Raw genomic sequence first — 22,259 nt, forward strand, 5'->3', positions numbered from 1 at the left:
GGAGGCTAAAACATATGAAGAACGTTTGCAGGAACTGGGTATGTCTAGTTTAATGAAAAGAAGAACTAGGGGAGACATGATAGCAGTCTTCCAATATCTCAGGGGTTGCCACAAAGAAGAGGGAGTCAAGCTATTCTCCAGGGCACCTGAGGGCAGGACAAGAAGCAATGGGTGGAAACAAATCAAGGAGAGAAGCAACTTAGAACTAAGGAGAAATTTCCTGACAGTGAGAACAATTTGCCTCCAGAAGTTGTGAATGCTCCAACACTGGAGGTTTTAAAGAAGATGTTGGACAACCATTTGTCTGAAGTGGTGTAGGGTTTCCTGCCTAGGCAGAGGGTTGGACTAGAAGACCTTCAAGGTCCCTTCCAACTCCTATTCTATTCTATTCTATTCTATTCTATTCTATTCTATTCTATTCTATTCTATTCTATTCTATTCTATTCTATTCTATTCTATTCTATTCTATTCTATTCTATTCTATTCTATTCCATCCCATCCCATCCCATCCCATCCCATCCCATTCTAAATGTGCAAAGTTGTGTAATCAAAAACACACTTTATCTGGTTGTCCCAAACCCTGCAAGGATTTGTCTCTGACATGCCAAAGAATGAAACTCAACTCAAAGATATTTCTTTTTTCACGTTTCTCCAGGAAACTGAACACTGATAGAGCTGCTTTGAAGAGCTGACCCATCCTTCATGCTGTATAAGCTAGAGAAGCATGGGGTTCTCCATAAGAGGAAAGATTAGCGGCAAATTATTTAAATTTGGGAATGGGCATTGGAAAGGGAATAGAAATAGAAATAGAGTAGAATAGAATAGAAGCTATAAGGGACTTTGAAGATCTTCTAGTCCAGCCCTATGCTCAAGCAGGAGACTCTATACAATTTCAGACAAATGGATGTCCAGTCTCATTTTAAAAACCTCCAGTGATGGAGCACCCACAATTTCTGGTGGCAAGCTGTTCCACTGGTTAAGTGTCTTCACTGTTAGGAAGTTTCTCCTTCATTCCAGGTTGCTTCTCTCCTTGATTAGTTTCCACCCATTGTTTCTTGTCTTGCCTTCTGGTGGTTTGGAAAATAGGTTGACCCCTCCTCTCTGTGGCAGCCCCTGAGATATTGGAATATTGTTATCACGTCCCTCCCTAGTCCGTATTTCTTCTAGACTAGCCAAATCCAAACCCTGCAGTCAAACCCTGCAGTCAAACCCTGCAGTTCTTCATTTGTTTTAGTCTCCAGGTCTTTGATCATCTTGGTTGCTCTTCTCTGAACTTTTTCCAAAGTCTCAACATCTTTTGTTGTAGTATGATGACCAAAATTGGTTGCAGCATTTCAGGTATGGTCTTACTAGGGTTTAGTAATGTAAATTTAGGAATGTAGTTGAGTACTAGGGTTTAGGATGGGGACAAGTTAAGACCAGAGACCTGTCTTTAAGAGGAACACTGTCCCAAGTTCCAGTGCAAACTTCACATAGGAAATAAGAGAGATGGATCATCTTAGCTCTGCTCCAAGAATAATAAAAATGCATGGCATTACCTTCTCTCTTTCTCTCTCTCCATGTAAGCATCCAGCAAGCTCTTGGAGAAAAGGCAAAACCCAATGCTTGCAGTCTTTTCTCCATCAGATGATCAAATAGCCCAGCCATTGCCAGCAGGAACACTTTATGTTTGCTTATCGCTGTGTGAAGGTAGCTTTTTTATGCCTAGGATACACAAAGACAGTCACTTTGTGTAGCGCTTAAAGGCAGTGAGGTAGAAACGGAGAAACTATGAGCTTTAATCTGTTGTGAGACACAATGCCAACTGCATAAGATTGAGCATGCCTCTGCCTCTTTCCCAGCCCTGGGAGGAAGGAGGTCAGGGGGCCCTTGGTGCTCTCTGAGCTTGATGGTTTTCTTGCAGACCTTTCATGATCCAACTAGGTAACATTGCCAGTGCTAGAAGGGAGTGGGGTTTGCAGAGAGGAGGAGGAGGAAGAGGAGGAGGAGAAGGAGGAGGCGGAGGAGGAAGAGGAGGAGGAGAAGAATGGTTGTTTTCTTGAAAATGTTTCATTACCCAACTAGAGAACATCATCAGTGCTACAAGGGAATGGAATTTTCAAGGAGGAGGAGGAGGAGGAGGAGGAGGAGGAGGAGGAGGAGGAGGAGGAGGAGGAGGAGGAGGAGGAGGAGGAGGAGGAGGAGGAGGGGGAGCTTGCTTGTTTTCTTGCAAACGTTTCATTACCCAAACTAGGTAACATCATCAGTGCTAGAAGGAAGTGGGGTTTGTGGACAGAAAGGAGGAGGAGGAAGGAGGAGGAGGACTGTAGAGTCCTCGGTGTTCTCTGAGCTTGTTTGTTTTCTGGCAGACGTTTCATTACCCAAACTAGGTAACATCATCAGGGCCAGGATGAGGATGTCATTTCCCAAAGAAAAAGCCAAGAAAAAAAAATTGCACAGATTTGACCAAGTAGTTGCCAGGAATCACGAAGATACAAAACAACCGTAAAAACAAACAAACAACCTTCCCAGAGATAAGTGCATCACTCCTGGCTGGGTTTGAAATGCAGAAATTCAATACTCAATGTTCCACGCTGTGCTGGCCATCAATTAAAAACAGATCAATAACGACACTTGTATCTATCTATCTATCTGTCTGTCTTCTAGTATCCATCTACAGTGCGGTATCTGCCTCCTGTATTTCCAGAGACAAAGAGTCCTGCAGAGGTAAAGTTTTAAGATTCTCTTTCCTTAAAAAAATTACAGTTTTTGCCACGAAACAGAACGCTAAATGAAATAAAACTATTCAGGGTAGAGCAAAATAAGCAAGTTTATATGCCATGCAAGACTTTGTCAGGATTGAATCTGTCTGTCTGTCTGTCTGTCTACCTATCGACCTGTCTACGTCTACCCATCTACTTCTCTCGCTATATCTCTATATCTCTATCTTTCTTTCATCCATCCACCCATCCAACCACATCTGTTTCTCTCTCTATCAATCATTTCTCTCTCTCTCTCTTTACCTACCTACCTACCTACCTACCTACCTACCTACCTACCTACCTACCTACCATCCAATCAATCAATCAACCTACCTACCTACCTACCTACCTACCTACCTACCAACCTACCTACCTACCTACCTACCTACCTACCTACCTACCTACCTACCTACCTACCTACCTACCTACCTACCTACCTACCTACCTATCTATCTATCTATCTATCTATCTATCTATCTATCTATCTATCTATCTACTATGGTTTAGGGTTTCCTACCTGAGCAGTGGGATGGAGTAGAAGACCACCAAGATCCCTTTCAACTCTGTTATTCTGTTCAGTGATGATGGCTTAAACCTTGGATAGCCTCAGTGGCTTTGTCTAATTTTATTTTTAAATGAGTCTAAGAGGCAATCCACACCACTGATTTATAGCATCATCCAGCCATCAGTGTGCTGATATATCTCCAACGTGTAGAGCCTTAATAGTGGCACCATGAAGGTGAGGCCCCTTGATAAATCACTAATATGGAAGACAGCTAGGTAAGTATCATGTTGCAGAAACTCTTGCGCTGGTCATCCCAAATACGTTCTTTTTCTTTCCTTCAAAAAACATGAGAGAGAAGCAAAGAAGGTACTTGGATGACAAGTACGATGTTTTCAAGGAAAAGAACCCCAAGAGAACCCAGTTCTCTTGGAAAAAGCACCTCTGGGACAACCATGACTTGGATGTCTGAGAATCTCCATGTCAGGGTTCCAAATAGCATCCAAAATTAAATCAGAGTCCAAGACAAAGTATTGCTCAAAGTTCCAATTGATGAAGAGAGCCATGTTGGCACATCTGGGAAAAGCCGAATCTGAAAGCTTCCCGGTTTTCCCCACCCAGTTGAAAGTTCAAAAGGGGGGGGTAGTGCAGGGGGGGTCACTCGTGGGCGTGCCACATCCAAAATGCAATGCGTGACCCCCAGCGTGCATCACCAGCGCTCCCCCCCATTTTTTGCATGCTTTTTTCGCCCTCCCCAGGTTCCAGAGGCTTTATAAGCCTCCTGAAGGTCCCTGAAGGCTCCGGAGGACTAAAAACAGCCCTACAAACAAACCGGAAGTGACTTCTGGTTTGCTCGTAGGATTGTTTTTTGCCTTCCAGAGCCTTCAGAGAAGCCTCCGGAAGGCCACTGAACGCTCTGGAAGGCTAAAACCTGCCCTATGAGCAAACCGGAAGTCCATTCCCAAACTTCCGCATGCGTGCTGGCCAGCTGACAGGGTAACGCTTTGCGTGCCCTGACAAATGGCTCCGTGTGCCACCTGTGGCACATGTGCCATAGGTTCGCCATCCCAGATGTAGGGTGATATTTTCACTCATAGAATTGCATCATTGCAGGCACGCACCTCAAATCCTAATCATCCTAATGTTTAGGAAAGAGCTACAAGGACACCTAGGAAAGCATGAGTGACAGAACAATTAATCCGTGGGACAACTTGCCTCCAGAAGTTATGAATGCTCCAGCACTGGAAGTTTTTAAGAAGTGATTGGACAAGCATTTGTTTGAAATGGTCTAGGGGCTTCCTGCCTGAGCAGGGAGGTTGGACTAGAAGACCTCCAAGGTCCCTTCCAACTCTGTTATTCTGTTCAACGTTGGTGGCTTTAGGCACCACCGGCTAATGAGAAATGACATGTGGCAGGACCAAGGAAACACGTGGCCATTTAGAGACCTCACGAAGCGATTTCAATGCAAACTTTCAAGGACTGTTTTTCTGAGCAGGCCAAAAAACTGCTGAGCCGAGCAGAAGCAAATAGATTGCAGGGAAGAAGGGAAATCAACGCTATAGGAAGAACAATCAGGATCTTAGCCCCCCCCCCCCCCAAGTGGCAGCTGAGTTCAGCTAGATGCTCTCTCTCTTCCCGTCGATTGTAATAGATTAAAGTTCTCCCCACTCTGTTTTTTTTTTTGCTGCCTGCTCGGTATTGACTGGCTAAGTGAGACCATGGTGCACTAAATCAACGTAGATATATGATCCCAAGTTGCTTTCAATTAAAACTCAAACTTCTCCAATGTGGAGGAACAGGTTTTTTTTTTAAACAAATAAATAAAAACAAAATAAAAACTAGTAAACTAACTACTGCGGATTCCATTATAATCTTTCAGTTTGGGGAATAGATCATTTTAAAAGCATTATTCATCGGAAAAGGCTGTTTTGCTTCATGATTTTTATTGAGTTATTCTGCAAAGCATTAATCTTCGAGCTGCTTCAGATCAGAGACAGTTTGCGATGTAACAATGGCTCTAATTATTCTAGCCATGTTGTGTCTTTTTTTTTATTTTTATGAATAGTGTTTTATTTATGTCTCAATAAGTTTCTAGGATTCGTGGTTGGTTTTCCCAGGGTGAGCATCCACAAAGTGAAACGCTCTTGATTAAGTGGATTACTGAAGCTTCCTATCTTTTAAATCTTTTTTTCCAGCCATTTACCAATGTGACCGGCGTTGTGGATGACCACGGAATGTGCCAATGCTCAGTTTACCTGCCCGACATGACATTTCCTGTACAGAGAGTGGAATACCTTGAAATTCTGGCTAAGCAGCTCTCCGCCAAATTTGACAGTGAACTTTCAAAAGTAAGTGGCTTTCGCCTTTATCATTAAGAGACCGAGCCAAAGGATAGCAGCTCTTGGGAGCAAGTCCTTGATGCTTAGGTAGACCTTATCAGGTGCTCTAAGGTCTTGTTTCACAGGTAGCTTCCTTGTTGCTGGAGGGATTCTTACGAAGGGAATCTGAGAAGGAATGTGGTCTCTTAATTTCTTTGCCATTGGGGGTGACAGGGCTAATTTGCATAGTCTCAACATGAGGGTGTGGAGATCTTTGTGTGTGAGTCATGGCAACGTCAAGGAAAGACAAGTTTGGAAGATGCCCAGTCACCTTGTGAGGGAGGCGAGTGGCATAATAGAGATAGATAGATAGATAGATAGATAGATAGATAGATAGATAGATAGATAGATAGATGATAGATAGATAGATAGATAAACATGGGGAGACATGAAAGCAGTGTTCCAATATCTCAGGGGTTGCCCCAAAGAAGAGGGAGTCAAACTATTCTCCAAAGCACCTGAGGGTAGAACAAGAAGCAATGGGTGGAAACTAATCAAGGAGAGAAGCAACTTAGAACTAAAGAGAAAGTTCCTGACAGTTAGAAAAATTAATCAGTGGAACAGCTTGCCTCCAGAAGTTGTGAATGCCCCAACACTGGAAGTCTTTAAGATGTTGGATAGCCATTTGTCTGAAATGGTATAGGGTTTCCTGCCTGGGCGGGGGCTTGGACTAGAAGACCTCCAAGGTCCCGTCCAACTCTGCTATTGTATTGTATTGTATTATAAATAGATAGATAGATATGATAGATAGAGCTAGATAGCTGGATAACTGGATAGCTGGATAGAGATCTAGAGATGGATGAATGGATGGATAGCTTAGATAGCGAGATAGACAGACAGACAGAGATGAATAGGTGGATAGCTGGACAGAGAGATGGACGGATGGACAGACAGACAGACAGAGAGATGATAACAGAGAGATGAATAGATGGATAGTTGGATGAGTGGATGGATGGATGGATGGACAGACAGATAGACAGACAGAGAGACATGGATAGGTGGATGACTGGACAGACAGACAGATGATAAGAGTCAGAGAGATGGATAGATGGATAGTTGGATGAGTGGATGGATGGATGGATGGATAGATAGATAGCATCAAAGAAGCTAAGAACTGCCAGTTTAGAATGTTGTACTCCTTTTTCTTGAAAAGCCATGGATTTTGTAACAGTGACCATTAACTGTGTCCAGGGGTGGGTTCCTGTTGGCATTACTACCGGTTCGGCGCCCGAAAAATGAAGCCAGGTCATGTCACACTATCTTCCTCTACTGTAGCAGCTGGAGGAACTACAACAGGATTGCAAAGACTTTGTAAAAGGGCATCCGACCCCAAAGTCCTGACCTCAGCCTGGCTGCATTATCTGTGTTATTTATGTGAGAGGAAGGATGTCAGTGAGAAGCACTTAAGCCTTTTCAATTATCCATCACTCTTCCCTCTCTAAGATACCACAGGTTTCTTAAGTTGAACTTACCCAGTTCTTGGTTTCCCCCTGAATGCTAAACGCTTCCCATGTGGTGAGATGGGTAGAGGGTTTTGGGCAATTCCTACTATGGCTCTGCCTGAAGAAGGTAGATCTTTGTTATGTTATGTAGAATACACTGGCTCGGGCCTTAATGGCCCATTGACAAAGGTGTGGCAGGAATGAGTTTCTGCCTCCCTTTGAGGGGAAATATTCTGCCCTTTTCATATTCCCTAAAATATCTCATTTTCCTAGGAGAGGGGTGGGTGCTGACTCCCTACACTCTGAAGCTGAGTGACAGCGAGACGAGTTTCCTCATGCCTTTTTAATTAAAATTAAGCTCCTTAGTTCCATGGTGTGCTGTTGTTGGCTCTGTGGAGTTGGCCATTGTTTCCTTTGCAAAAAAATTCAAGGAGGAAAACCCACCCTAAATAATCCCCCAGCTCTTCAATCTCCAGAAAACATGGGTGAGAGAAGATGGGGAGTGCCCCTCGCCCCCTTCTCAGGGTATTTGAAATCGTCCGCTTGATGAAAAATAGGCAGGGTTTGCAATTAGGTGTCCAGGAGAAGTGGCTTGCTTTGCTCCAGCAACCTGGCATCGGTGGCACTGAATGAAGTGTCCTTGAATTAATCAGAAGGAAAAGACAGAGCACTCAATTATAAATTCCCGGCCATAAATATTCATAATTTTCTCGCCCGGTATAATCAGAGAGACGTTTACTCATTTCGAAAGAAAAACACACACACACGCATAGAAGGAGGAAGGGACTGAAGGCGCTGGAGACTCCTGCAACCCTAATTGAAAGACTGCATATTTTTCATCCAAATATGGAAACTGGGAATTTTAAAAAAATGGATTTTGTTTTGATCCTTACGTCGGAAGCGATGGGATGCATGTGTGTGACACGGGACAACACCCTAGGACCCCCCAAAAGGTACCAGAGTTACCTATACATACCCCCATACATACATAAATAGTTACCTATACATATCCCCATAGTTACCCCCCCACAAAGGGGATGCAGTGGCTCGGTGGATAAGACGCTGAGCTGGTTGATCAGAAAGGTTGGCAGTTCAGCGGTTCGAATCCCTAGCACAGCGTAATGGAGTGAGCTCCCATAGAAAAATAGGAACCACCTTTGGTGGGAAGGGAACAGTGTTCTATGCGCCTTCAGCATTTAGTCATGCCGGCCACATAACCACAGAGATGTCTTTGGACAGCGCTGCCTCTTCGGCTTTGAAACAGAGATGAGCACCGCCCTCTAGAGGTGGGAACAACTAGCACATATGTGCGAGGGGAACCTTTACCTTTACCTACCCCCATAGTTACCCCACAAGGGGGACACGGTGGCTCAGAGGCTAAGAGGCTGAGCTTGTCAATCAGAAAGTTTGGCAGTTTAGCAGTTCAAATGCCTAGTGACGCATAATGGAGTGAGCTCCCGTTACTTGCCCCAGCTTCTGCCAACCTAGCAGTTCGAAAATACTTTTTAAAAATGCAAGTAAAAAAATAGGAACCACCTTTGATGGGAAGGGAACAGTGTTCCGTGCTCCTTCGGCATTGAATCATGCTGGCCACATGACCATGGAGATGTCTTCGGATAGTGCTGGCTCTTCGGCTTAGAAACAAAGATGAGCACTGCCCCCTAGAGTCAGGAATGACTAACACGTATGTGCGAGGGGAACCTTTGCCATTTGTCATTGCCATAGACTCCTTCAAACTCCCTTGTTTGTATTATGCGGTGGGAAACGGCCTTAGTTGCATAGAACAGCATTCGGACACGAGCGCATTGAATTTGGAGGTGCATTGTATTACTTAGGAAGGAAGTGAATGGAGCTGACAAGGAAAGCAGATTAGCAAGATGATTTATGAGTTCATCTGGGATCTTCAAATCAAAACCCTAGCCATGGCACTTCCTTTTTTAGTCAATGACTGCCCTGGCCATTCGTTTTCCCAAGAGTTCCTTCAAGAATGAAGGGAACATTCTATTTTGCAATCTATCTCTGATAAATCTTCCCTTATAAATCAAGAGCTGAGTGAGCATGGGCCTGGAATCAGACTCAGAGACACTTTTCTAAAACAATAACTTTATTTCAGGAATAGGAATGGGGTGACTGAAGACCAGATGTCCTCTCCTTCTGCTATCCCCAGAGGTCAGAATCAGAATAGAGATGTAAGGGACCTCGGAGGTCTTCTAGTCCAGCCCCTTGCTCAAGAGGATACACTATCCTCTCCTTCTGCTATCTCCAGAGGTCAGAATCAGAATAGAGATGGAAGGGACCTTGGAGGTCTTCTAGTCCAGCCCGCTGCTCAAGGGACACCCTATTGAAGAAGTGTGGGGAAAGACGAGGCTTGACACAATTGGAACGTCCAACTCTGTTTTTATTTACAAGAAGCAATGTCAAGTAATGCAGGAGAGAATCGCCCGTTCCGTAGCCTGACAGCTATTTAAGGAAAAGCTGTCAGGCCGAGGAACCAATCAGAAGAACAGACCAGCCCGCCTTCAGCCATGCCGCGCCTGATTGGCTAAGGCGCAGCATGGCTGTTGCTGGCTGACAACAGGGGGAATTCCCCGGTCGTAGGTCGGGGAGGAAAGAATACAATACTCCTTCCCCCCCAGCGAGTACGCATGCGTAGCAGTGAAGCATGCGTAGTCGCTAAGATAGGCTGGGCGGCGACGGACACGCCCAGAACGCCTCAGAACTGGGCAGACCGTCGGAGAAGGAGGTGGTGTCCGTGGGAGCTCCTCCCTGAAGGGAGTGGAGCTCCGGGCGCCATCTTGAAGGCCTACCCCAGCCGGAGGCAGAGGCGGAGACTCAGGAACAGGTAGGCAGGGCCGGGGTGGCGCGGCCGGTGGCGGGTTTGAGGCAGGGAAGTTTGAATTGTTGCGAGGGACAGGCTGGCCTGATTGAGGGAAGGCCAAAGACGGTTGCAATGGCGGAACTGGTAGCCCAACGGGGGCTGAAACGATGGAGGGCTGTGGAAGGCGGAAGGCGCCTGGAACAGTCTCTGGCGAAACTTCTTGCGGCCTGGGCAACAGCCACGGCGGGGGACTCGGGTGCGGCGCCAACCCCAGGGCCTCGGGATGCATCGGCGAGGCCGACCCTGCGGGGTTGTTGTGTGGATCCAAAGGTTCGCGACGCCTTAATTGATCCACGTGGCGGCGCCAGTCTGCACCGTCGGCGGTCCGGACCCTGTAAGAGCAGGGGCCGGTTACAAGAGTGACGGTGGCAGGCACCCACTTAAAATCCCCGGAGAAAGCCCTTGCCCATACTGGGTCGCCCTCACGGAAGGAACGAGGAGGGGGCCCCAGGTTGCTCGGCTGTGCCTCAGAATAGGTTGGGTGCAACCTATCTAAGGTGGTCCGCAGGCGCCGGCCCATCAGCAGCTCAGCTGGGGTTTTGCCGGACAAGGGACACGGGGTGGAATGCTGAACCAGGAGGTAAGCAGCCACCCTCGTGGGCCAGTCGCCCTTGTCCATTCGGCCAAGGGCGTCTTTGGCCGAGCGGACAGCGCGTTCCGCCCGGCCATTGCTGGCCGGATGATAGGGAGCGACGAGGGCATGCCTGATGCCTTGGGTGGCCAGGAACCCCTGGAACACGGTGGACACAAACTGAGGACCGTTGTCCGACACAACGACGTCTGGCAAGCCGTGGGTGGCAAACAGGCGCGTCAGTGCTCGGACAGTGGCCTCGGCTGTGGTGGAGGTCATGATGATGAGCTCCACCCAGCGCGAGTAAGCGTCCACCACAACCAGGAAAACCTGACCTCGGAAAGGCCCGGCGAAGTCCAGGTGGAGGCGTGACCATGGGCCGCGGGGAATCTCCCACTCCCGCGGCGGGGCCGCCGGAGGCGCTGGACGGGAGACCTGGCAGGTCGAGCACCTGGCAACCCAGGTAGCTATCTCGTCGTCCAGGCGGGGCCACCAGACATAGCTGCGCGCCAATGCCTTCATGCGCGCTATGCCAGGGTGGCCCTCATGGAGGCGAGACAGCACCTGGTCACGCAGAGTGGGTGGAATGATCACCCTGTCCCCCCACAGGAGGCACCCACTGTGAAGGGACAGCTCTAACTGCCTGGCCTTGTAGGGGCGGTGGCCGTCGGGCACCGGCCCCCCAGGCCACCCCCGCAGAACCCAGGTCATCACCTGGGAGAGGGTGGGGTCGGCCAGAGACGCTGCTGCCACATCGCCCGCGGAGAGCGGCAAGGCCAGGTCTGCAATGGCCAAAACAGACAGGCAAGGCACTGTCTGAGGGTCGGAGACGGGCAAGGGGCAGCGGCTGAGGGCATCAGCATGCCCTAGCTGCTTGCCAGGGCGGTAGACCAGGGCATACGAGTATGCCGCCAGGAACTCCACCCAACGTGTCATCCGGGGTGACAGAATGGGAGGGGTCGGACGGTCACCGGCCAGAAGCCCAAGGAGCGGCTTGTGGTCAGTGAAGAGCGTGAAATGCCGTCCGTAGAGGTATTCGTGGAACTTTTTAACCCCGGACACGGCAGCCAGAGCCTCCTTGTCGATCTGGCTGTAGTTCCTCTCCGCTGGAGAGAGTGTCCGGGAATAAAAAGCTATGGGGGCTTCTGAGCCGTTGGGAAGGACGTGGCTCAGGACAGCCCCCAAACCCACGGGGGAGGCGTCACACGCTAGAGTCAGGGGCATCCTGTCACTATATTGGACTAGGACTGCCTCTGACGTCAGCATGTCTTTGACAGCCGCGAACGCATGCGCTTCGCGGCTGCCCCAGCGCCAGGCTGCCGATCGGTCGAGCAACCGATGCAGCGGCTCGGCTAGTGACGCCTTGTGCGGCAGAAATGGCGCGTAGAAATTTAAAAGCCCCAAGAACGACTGCAGCTCCACCTTAGTGGTGGGGGTGGGGGCGTTCTTGATGGCTGCGACTTTTGCAGGGGTGGGGTGGATTCCGTGGGCATCAATGGAGAAACCGAGGAAGTCCACTTTAGGCACAGCAAATGAGCATTTGCTGCGCTTTAATTTGAGACCCGCGCCCCTAAAACGGTCGAGGACCTTCCCCAGTACTTCGAGGAGTCCTGAGCGGCTGGATGCAGCGATCAGGACGTCGTCGAAATAGGGTACAACGCCAGGGAGCCCATGGAGCAATCGCTCCATGAGGCTCTGGAAGATCCCCGGGGCCACGGAAACGCCGAATTGGAGGCGGCGGCAACGGAAAGCCCCTCGGTGGGTGACGATAGTCTGCGCGGCCGCCGCTTCGTCATCCACCGGGAGCTGCTGGTAGGCCTGCGCCATATCCAGTTTCGCGAAAATACAGCCCTGCCCCAGGGAGTGGAGCAGGTGCTGTACTACAGGGACTGGATAGGGGTTTGCCTGAAGGGCCAAATTGATGGTGGATTTGAAATCGGCGCAGAGGCGTATGGAGCCGTCGGCCTTCACTGGGACCACTATAGGGGTCTCCCAACGTGAGTAGTCAACAGGCTCCAGTACGCCCTGCGCCAGCAAGCGGTCAATCTCCTCATCAACTTTGGCCCTTAAGGCAAAAGGCACCCTGCGGGCCTTCAGCCTAATGGGAGCAACCTGGGGATCTAAGTTAAGAGAGATGGGGGTGCCCTTGTATAGTCCCAGCTGGCCGTCAAAGACGTCCGCGTAGGCGGAGATGACAGCAGCTACGTCAGGGGGCGTGTCTGAGATGGAGTGCACCCCCTGCACGGAGAGACCAAGGGCGGGGAACCAATCTAGCCCCAATAAAGCGGGGAGGGGCTTTTCTACCACTAGGATTGGCAGGCATCCCGCAAACCCCCCGTATTCAACCCTGACTGTGTGGCAGCCCAGGGTTGGAATAAGTGACCCCTGATAGTCCCTTAAGGCCACGGGGCTAGCAGACAGCTGGCGTTTAAGGACGCCGGGGCACAGTTTTTGAAAGTCTGCCCAGGCGATTAAGGAGCGGGACGAGCCGGAGTCCACCTCCATTACACAAGGCGCGCCCTCAATGAGGACTGACGCCTTGATTCTGTCCGCACCTGCGGAGGCCTGGTAGACCGCCTCAGCAGGGGCGGCTGCTGTAGGGCCTGGCTCCACGGTGTAACAGCTGGCCTTCGAGCGCGGCTGGCGGCGGGGCTGCTGCTGCGGTCCGGCTGTCATCTGCTGGCCTGTGGCTCCCTGGGATGGTGGTGGTGGTAACACAGCACGGCAAACTTGGGCCAGGTGCCCTTTTTTCGAGCACCGGCGGCAGATGGATGTCCGGAATGGGCAGGCTGACCGGTCGTGGCTGCCACCGCAGCCAAGGCAGGCTGTCACAGTCTGGCGCGGAGGTCGCGGATTGCGGCGCCTTTGCAGTTCTGCCAGGCGAGCCACGAGTTCTTCCTCTTCCTCAGCCGGGCTCGGGATGGGCACCAGCTGATCGATGAGGCAGGTTTGCGCTGGGGAAGATTGAAACGGGTGGCGGTCCATCTCCGCAACAGATTGCTCCGACAACTCCGCCGCCCGTGCCTCAGCGACCGCCTCTGACAGGGTGATTTCTGGCCGAGCCAGGAGACGCCTCCTCAGCCGGCGGTCCCTGATGCCGCTTACGAACTGTTCCACCAGGTTGTCCTCCAAGTCTGGGAACTCGCAGGGTATGGCTGTGGTCCGCAAGGACTGGAGGAACTGGCTGATGTCTTCGTGCGGCTTCTGGACGCACTGACGGAAAGCGTACCGCCTGGTGATTTTCGATGGGGTCGGGGCGTAATGGCCCTTCAACTTGGCCATCAGCGTGTCCCAGTCGAGGTCGTGGACTGGCACAGGGGCTGCCAACGCCCGGGCGGCGTTGAACATCGGGGTTCCGCAGCTACTGAGGAAGAAGCTGCACTTCTCCTCCATCGGGATACCCCGTTTCCCGTTGGCTCGTAGGAAGCATTCAAATCGCTCCAAAAATCCCGTCCATCCCTCTCCCTCGGTTCCGAAGGGGGCGAATGGTGGAAGCGAAGACATCGCGGCTTGAAGTTGTGCGGCTCGGGGAGCTAACTCAAGCGGCTGTGTAAAAAGGTCGGGTTCCGTCAGGGTCGTCGCCTCAGAAAGATCCCACCTTCGTCGCCAGTGAAGAAGTGTGGGGAAAGACGAGGCTTGACACAATTGGAACGTCCAACTCTGTTTTTATTTACAAGAAGCAATGTCAAGTAATGCAGGAGAGAATCGCCCGTTCCGTAGCCTGACAGCTATTTAAGGAAAAGCTGTCAGGCCGAGGAACCAATCAGAAGAACAGACCAGCCCGCCTTCAGCCATGCCGCGCCTGATTGGCTAAGGCGCAGCATGGCTGTTGCTGGCTGACAACAGGGGGAATTCCCCGGTCGTAGGTCGGGGAGGAAAGAATACAATACCTATCTTCTCCTTCTGCTATCCCCAGAGGTCAGAATCAGAATAGAGATGGAAGGGACCTTGGAGGTCTTCTAGTCCAGCCCCCTGTTCAAGAGGAGCCTCTATCCTCTCCTTCTGCTATCCCCAGAGATCAGAATCGAGCTGAAAGGGATCTTGGAGGTCTTCTAGTCCAACCCCCATGTCCAGGATGTGAAGGGTCTATAGATATTTTCCCAGCCCCCTTTTTGACTCGTGCAGCGTATAGGTCCTCAATGGAAGGCAGGTTGGTAGCCATTGTTTTTTCTGCAGTTCTAATTATCTGTTGAAGTCTATGTCTGTCTTGTTCGGTTGCAGAGCCAAACCAGACATTTATAGAGGTGCAAATGACAGACTCAATAATTCCTCTGTAGAACAGAGTAATAAAAAATAACCCCACCCAGCTTTGTTGCTTTGCAAATCTGTTTGGGGGCCGTTTGGGCCGTTGGTGGCAAAACACACCAACCCAAACGCAGAACGCTGAGTTATCCAACGTGAGCCGGTGAGGGAAATGCTTTCGGTTGCTTCGCTACGGTGGCGTCAAAGAGATTGATTTAGTTTTGACATTTTTTTTAATACGGAGAGGACAAAAAAAACCAACACAAGAGAATTCTTTCAGGGTTGCTCATTGTATCTCAGGGTTAAGACCATTTGGAAGTGGTGTTTAATGCACATTTCTTCTGAATGAACACGCCGTTCGAGCCGCTCTTTGCCAGAAACGAGTGATTGATGCCTTTCATAAACGCATCATTCTTCTTGAAAATGGGTTGGAGACAAAAGGAGCACGAGGACACCGCTTTTATCCAAAGGGGTGTGTGTATCTGTGTGTGTCTTTTCAACCATCACAGCACAAACCATCATGTTGTGGGGGTTCTTACAACTTGTCCTATATTGCTTTTGTAATCTCTCACCGGAGTCCCTTTTTCTGAGGATTTGCTTAATGCTATTTGTTATCTTGACACGGCCATCCATTAAAAGACTTCAGTGTCTGGGGTTTGATTCTGTGCTCGGAATCGCTTAGAAGGGAAGTCAACTGCAAAGTAGACTGGCTTGAGTTTAAAGTAGATCCCTGGATGAGATTTTTAGGCATGAAGAATCAGGATCCCACGCAGACTTCTATTGAAGATGATCTGTTTGATCAAGCCTACATACATCATCATTTTTTTTAGTGACCCCATAATCCCTTGCGGGGTGGAGTCTGGGCAACTGAATGGCGCTAGCAGAGTGTTTATTAGCCGGATGCCCTTCCCTGTCGCCAATATGGAGTGTTGTTCTCATTGTGCCCAGGAGGAGGAGGAAGAGGAGGAGGAAGAGGAGGAGGAGGAGGAGAACTGGGTCCTTGGTGCTCTCTGAGCTTGGTGGTTTTCTTGTGGACATTTCATAACCCAATTAGGTAACATCATCAGTGTTAGAAGGGAATGGGGTTTGAAGAGAGGAGGCGGAGGAGGCGGAGGCGAAGGACTGGGGAAGTCATTGGTACTCTCTGAAGTTAGTTATTTTTTTGCAGATTTCATTACCCAGCTAGGGAACATTATCGGTACTAGAAGGGAGTGGGATTTACAGAGAGGAGGAGGAGGAGGAAGAGAGGAGGAGGAGGACTTGAGGAGTCCTTGGTGCTCTCTGAGCTTGGTTGTTTTCTTGCAGACATTTCATGATGCAAACTAGGTAACATCATCAGTGCTAGAAGGGAGTGGGGTTTGCAGAGGGGAGGAGGAGGACTATGGGATCCTTGGTGCTTGTTTTCTTGCAGATGTTTCATTACCCAACTAGGTAACATCGTCAGTACTGATAAGGGTTGGGTTCATCGTCAATTTATATTCTAGTGTCTTGCCCTGCTGGTGGGGGCAATCTTAGAGGTTCTTTGATTGGGCCGTTGGCTTCTTTGGCAGTTTCTTGATTGGGGAATTGTTTGCTTCTTGATTGTTGGTCTGAAGTTGACCTTGGAGTTCATCTATGCTGATTGCTGATGGAGGGATCCTTAGACTTTTTCATTCCCTTTTTGGCTAGTCGTTTGTCTCAATATTTTCCTAGCACTTTTGATGTGGGTTTCTTCCCCCTCAATATACAGCTAGTCTTCAACTTACGACCACAACTGACCCCAACATTTCTGTGGTTCAGTAAGCCATTTGTTAAGTGCCTCGTTTTTAGACCTTTCCTGCCTCCATTGTGGAGGAAATCACTGTGGTTGATAAGTTAGTAACCCATTTACTAACTGTATTAAATACTGTATTTTAATTGTTTTATCAATCGACCTCCTCCTTGTGTATGTTTCAGTGTATGTCTTTGTTATATGTTTGTTTTGTTTACATATTTATTTCGTATGTTTCGTTGTACGCCGCCCCGAGTCCTTCGGGAGAGGGTGCGGCTAAGAAATAAATATATTATTATTATTATTATTATTATTATTATTATTATTATTATTATTATTATTATTATTATTATTTGTTAAGTGAATCTGGCTTCCCCATCACTGAAAGGGATCATGTGACTCTGGGACATAGCAATGGACATAAATACGAGTCTGTTGACAAGTGTTTGAGTTTTGATCACACGATTGTGGTGATGCTGGGAAGGTCGTAACTGGGAAGAATGGTCATGTCACTTTTTCAGGGTCGTTGTAACTTTGAACAGTCACTAAATGAACTGTTGTGAGTCGAGGACTAGCTGTATCAAGAACCTACCCAGCCAAGATGTGTTGCTATCCCTGGAGGGAATTTGGGAAGTCAGCTACATCTTCATTAATTCATACAAAGTGGTTGATTGTTTTTGGCTTCAGGTGACGGGTCAGTGAATAAACGGGGATTTAATCTCAGGATACTAAGTCTCAGTTTGGTTTTTATTGACTTCTGGTTGCAACTGTGGCTTGGGGTGAGATCATTGGTGTCCACAGAAGGGCAGGGGATTAAAATGTCAGCTGTGGCAGAGCAATGAAAGTACAAAAAAAGAGAGAGGGAAATCTTACATTGTAGTGCCAAAATGCACATTTATCATAGTCCCAAGGGTGCTTTTTTCAGGAGGCAAGTGGACTTTCTAGAGTGGGGAGGGAATGGAGATTTTGCAGTATCCTTCCCCCGGAGTGCAGAAGGAATAAGGATATTATAGTATCCTTCCCCTGGAGTGGGGTGGGAATGGAGATTTTATAGTATCCTTCCCCTGGAGTGGGGAAGGAATGGGGATTTTGCAGTATCCTTCCCCTGGAGTGGGGAGGGAATGTGGATTTTGCAGTATCCTTCCCTTGGAGTGGGGAGGGAATGGAGATTTTGGAGTATCCTTCCCCTGGAGTGTGGAGGGAATGGGGATTTTGCAGTATCCTTCCCTTGGAGTGGGGAGGGAATGGAGATTTTGGAGTATCCTTCCCTTGGAGTGGGGAGGGAATGGAGATTTTGGAGTATCCTTCCCCTGGAGTGTGGAGGGAATGGGGATTTTGCAGTATCTTTTCCCCTGCCACGCCCAGCAAGCCAAACCCCAGAACTGGTAGGAAAAAAAAGTGAATTTCACCACTGATTCAGTTTCCCATCTCAGCCAGGAAAAGCTCTTGAACCAGCTGTGATCTGGGTGCCCTTTGATCAATTGCACGACAGCTTACCTGCTGCTTAGCATCCTTCAGGCGGCATGTCAAGCTGTTGACCTGAAAACGGTGCAGATGCAGAGCTGTAGATTTCATGGCCAATTGCCCATGCATAATCCATCATGACATCATTACGCAGAGGTACTTCTCCCCCCCCAAAAGCTCCAGTCCTTTTTTTTTTTTGCATGGAGTTGGAGATCATTCCGAGAGGATTTCTTCAGATTAACTTCTAAAAAAAGAAAGAGAAATAAAATAGCGGAGGACTTGGATTAAAAAACCCAAAACCTGGTGACATTTTGCTGCACTTTTTGTCGCCTTCGGTTACAAAAAGCGGGAAGAATGTTTGTGATAAAACGATAACGCTTTCCCCCTCCCCTCTTCTACAGATTATTTACTTTATCAAGGGTCTTTCATCTCCTGTAATCTTAGCTATGATTCTATAAATAAAGACTTGTTTAGCTAAGCTTCTGGGCTCATTGGCTGCGATCGTAGTTTGATCTCAGTGAGATTCCAAAGAGACAACAGGGCCAAACTTTTGTCTTCTGAAAAGTATCTTCCAGAGATTGATTCAGATGGAATGCCTTTTTCTTTACCTACTTACAGGTGAGCCAGTATACCAAATTAATCGCGCTCTACGAAGAAAAGATTCTAAATCTAACCATCAGGATTGAGCACATGGAGACGTCCAGCATCTCTTACACGGCGTTGGATTTCGAATTAATCAAACTGGAAATCACAGAGATGGAGAGGTTGATCGTCCAGCTGAAGACATCACTTACGGGAAGCAACGTGTTGGTGGAGCAGTTGTATGTCGAGGTAAAATCTTTCCCTGGGCTTTCTCTTTCGATTCGTTCGAACCTCCCGTGTCCCTCATGGAATTGCCCATCGCTTCTGAATAAATAATCAGGAGTTGGGCTGTAATTCTTTCTTTTCATTTGCTCGAGGTCACTTTTATGCTGGCCTTCCAAGAAGACAAAGATTAGAAGTTCTAAAGTTGGCAGTTCGGCAGTTTGAATCCCTAGCGCCGCCTAACGGAGCGAGCTCCCGTTACTTGTTCCAGCTTCTGCCAACCTATCAGTTCGAAAGCACATAAAAAATGCAAGTAGAAAAATAGGAGCCACCTTTGGTGGGAAGGTAACAGCGTTCCATGCGCCTTTGGCGTTGAGTCATGCCGGCCACATGACCACGGTGACATCTTCAGACAGCGCTGGCTCTTCGGCTTTGAAACGGAGATGAGCAGTGCCCCCTAGAGTCAGGAACAATTAGCACAGATGTCCTTTACCCTTACCTTAAAGAGAAGAGTAAAAATAAACAAGACAATGGGAATGACTTAAAAACTGGGCCACATTTTGGTACAGATAAGTTCCCTGAGGATGGTGTCAGTGACCGACCCAGATTAGATCCTTCAACATTATCCAGGGACCATCTGTAGAGATTCTCAGTCATCCATCCAGAAAATTTCTCCTTATTTCCAGGTTGAATCTCTCCTTGGTCAGTTTTCATCCATTATTCCTTGTCTGGCCTTCAGGGGCTTTGGAGAAAAGCTTGACTCCCTCCTCTCTGTAGCAGCCCCTCAAATATTGGAAGACTGCTCTCATGTCTCCCTTGGTCCTTCTCTTCATTAGACTAGCCATGCCCAGTTCCTGCAACCGTTCATATGTTTTAGCCTCCAGTCCCCTCATCATCTTGGTTGCTCTTCTCTGCACTTTTTCCTAGAGTCTCAACATCTTTTTTATAGCGTGGTGACCAAAACTGGATGCAGGATTCTAGGCGTGGTCCTACTTTCTTCTTCCTCCTTTTCTTCCCTTAGAAGTCTTCTCAAGAAAAGATGTTGGATAGGATTGCATCTTGGTCTGCAACACCCCAAACTAAAAATAAAATGAAATAGAGGAAAGTTTATTTTAGAGGTGCCAAAGCTTATGGGCATTGAGGGAGAGATAGCAAGTGTGAAAATGTCCAAAACAGCTTAGGTCAGGAAGAATAAACACCAGGAGCAGGGACCAAAATCACTTAGGGATACAAGAAAGAGCATCTGGTGGAAGTTGGCTTAGTAAATAAAAGCTCCTGCTGATATAATGCATAGCTTTCTTGGAAACCATACAGAAAAGCAATTTGTTATCACTTTTTTGTTACTGATATTGTGGAAGAAATTGGAAATTGCCCACAGAGAGGTAATATTCCTCTGATTGTCTCATGCTTGCCGTCATGTTTGAGGTTTTGTGGAATCTGTGCATTAAGAATAGTAGTTTGGTTCCAGCTTCATGGACGTACGTATGGCTGGAAAGCGGTGCTTGTTGTAGCAACAAAAATGCTGCAAGAAAGGAATATGTGCAAAAGACAAGTTGGTTCATCAGATTAAAATATATATCATAATAACACAAACAAGAGCAAACAAATTTGGAGTTGAACGCTTATAGATCTGTGTAGCAATAGCAATAGCCTTTAGACTTATATGCTGCTTTACCGTGCTTTACAGCCCTCTCTAAGCAGTTTACAGAGTCAGCCTCTTGACCCCAACAATCTGGGTCCTCATTTGACCCACCTCGGAAGGACGGAAGACTAAGTCAACCTTGAGCCAGTGAGATTCGAACTGCCAATTTGCAGGCAGCCGGCAGTCAGCAACAGAAGCCTGCAGTACCACATTCTAACCGCTGTGCCACCACGGCTCTTTACAGATAGTCCTCGACTTATGACCACAACTGAGCCCAAAATTTCTGCTGTTAAGAGAAGCAGTTGTTAAGTGAGTTTTGCCCCATTTTACAACTCTTCTGGCTCCATTTGTTAAGTGAGTCGCTGCAGTTATTAAGTTAGTAACACAGTTGTTAAGGGAATACGGCTTGACTTTGCATGTCAGAAGGTCGCAAAACGGGGAAATCACATGACACCAGGACATTGCAACTGTCATAAGTACATGCCAGTTGCCAAGCATCTGAATTTTGATCACATGATTCTGGAGAGGGCTGCAACGGTGGTAGAAGTGAAAAACGCTCGTAAGTCCCTTTTTTCAGTGATGTCTTAACTTTGAACAGTCACTAAATGAACTGTTGCAAATTGAGGTCTCCCTGTTTAGGCTCTTCAAGGCACGTTTGTGTGAAAATATGTGTGCAAGAAAGCTAAGGTTTCCCTTGAGTCAGGCTGAACCTCCTTCAGCACCTGCCAAACATCTGAAGCATTGAAAATAATCCAAATACCCATTTTTTTATTTTACCCAGATTAGGAATTTGAGCGTCATGGTGAATGGACTGGAAGTGTTGGATAAGAACAACGTCCTTGCGGTTCGCCGGGAAGTCGCCGCTCTGCGGGCTAAGTTGCAAGAGTGTGAGAAGGATCGAAACCAGACCGTCCAACATCCCTACTTCCCACCTGGTGAGCAGTTTTTAAATTTGTTGAAATGGAAATGTGAGCAGCAGGGAGTGGATCCAGGGAAGGAAGGTGGCCTGGGTTGCTTGCTCAGGAGTGCCTAGGACAAATCAACAGAGGATAGTTTCCTAAATCCATATTGAAGGATCTGGGTATGATGTCTCCCCCATCCGTTCAACTCATGGTCTTCTCCAGTTTGCCCTGCAAGGACTGAGAAAAAAGAACATTAAAAGATCAGAATAGTGATAGTAATAGTAATAGTAATAGTAATAGTAATAGTAATAGTAATAGTAATAGAACTGTGATGGCAAAGCTATGGCATGCATGCCACAGGGGGCGGGGGGGGGGGCGGATGTGGGAGATACAGGAGCATGTGGGGGGGGGCAGGGGGAGCGCTGGTGTGTGTGTGTGCAACGCCCCCTTGTGGTTCATTTTTGGTCCCAGGAGGCTGCAGGGATTAAAGTTTTAAGGTTTAAGGTTTATTTGGATTTATATGCCGCCCTTCTCCAAAGGACTCAGGGAGGCCTGTTAGGCCCAAAATGGGGTTCGCAGGGGGGGAGGAGGTGTCACAGCTCATGCGCAGGGAGGGCGAGGTACATGTTGGGGTGTTACACACATATTGCATTATGAGTGAGGGCACGCGTGCGTTTGTGCTATTGCGCGCATGCACTTTTGGCATGCGACAACAAAAAGGTTAGCCATCACTGGAATAGAATAAGAGTTGTAAGGGATCTTGAAGGTCTTCTAGTCCAACCCCCTACACAAGCAGGATATCCTATACCATTTCAGACAAATAGTTGTCCAATCTCTTCTTGAAAACCTCCAGTGTTGGGGCATTCACAACTTCTGGAGGCAATCCATTACACTGATGAATTGTTTTCATTGTCATGAAATTTCTCCCCAGTTCTAAGTTGCT

The 22,259-nt window shown here is 48.1% G+C and overlaps 1 protein-coding gene across 1 annotated transcript in view; it reads left to right on the plus strand.

Moving 5' to 3' along the window:
• The window catches only part of OLFM4 (olfactomedin 4), a 42,245-nt gene that overhangs the window by 848 nt on the left and 19,138 nt on the right, over nt 1-22,259 (plus strand). The window contains exons 2-5 of the mRNA XM_081948706.1: nt 2,647-2,706; nt 5,439-5,591; nt 18,587-18,799; nt 21,196-21,349. Of these exons, the coding sequence (XP_081804832.1) occupies nt 2,647-2,706; nt 5,439-5,591; nt 18,587-18,799; nt 21,196-21,349 (580 nt within the window). The remainder of the gene's footprint in view (nt 1-2,646; nt 2,707-5,438; nt 5,592-18,586; nt 18,800-21,195; nt 21,350-22,259) is intronic.

The sequence above is a fragment of the Natrix helvetica genome, assembly GCF_964273705.1.
Source record: "Natrix helvetica genome assembly, chromosome: 3".
NCBI lineage: Eukaryota > Metazoa > Chordata > Lepidosauria > Squamata > Natricidae > Natrix > Natrix helvetica.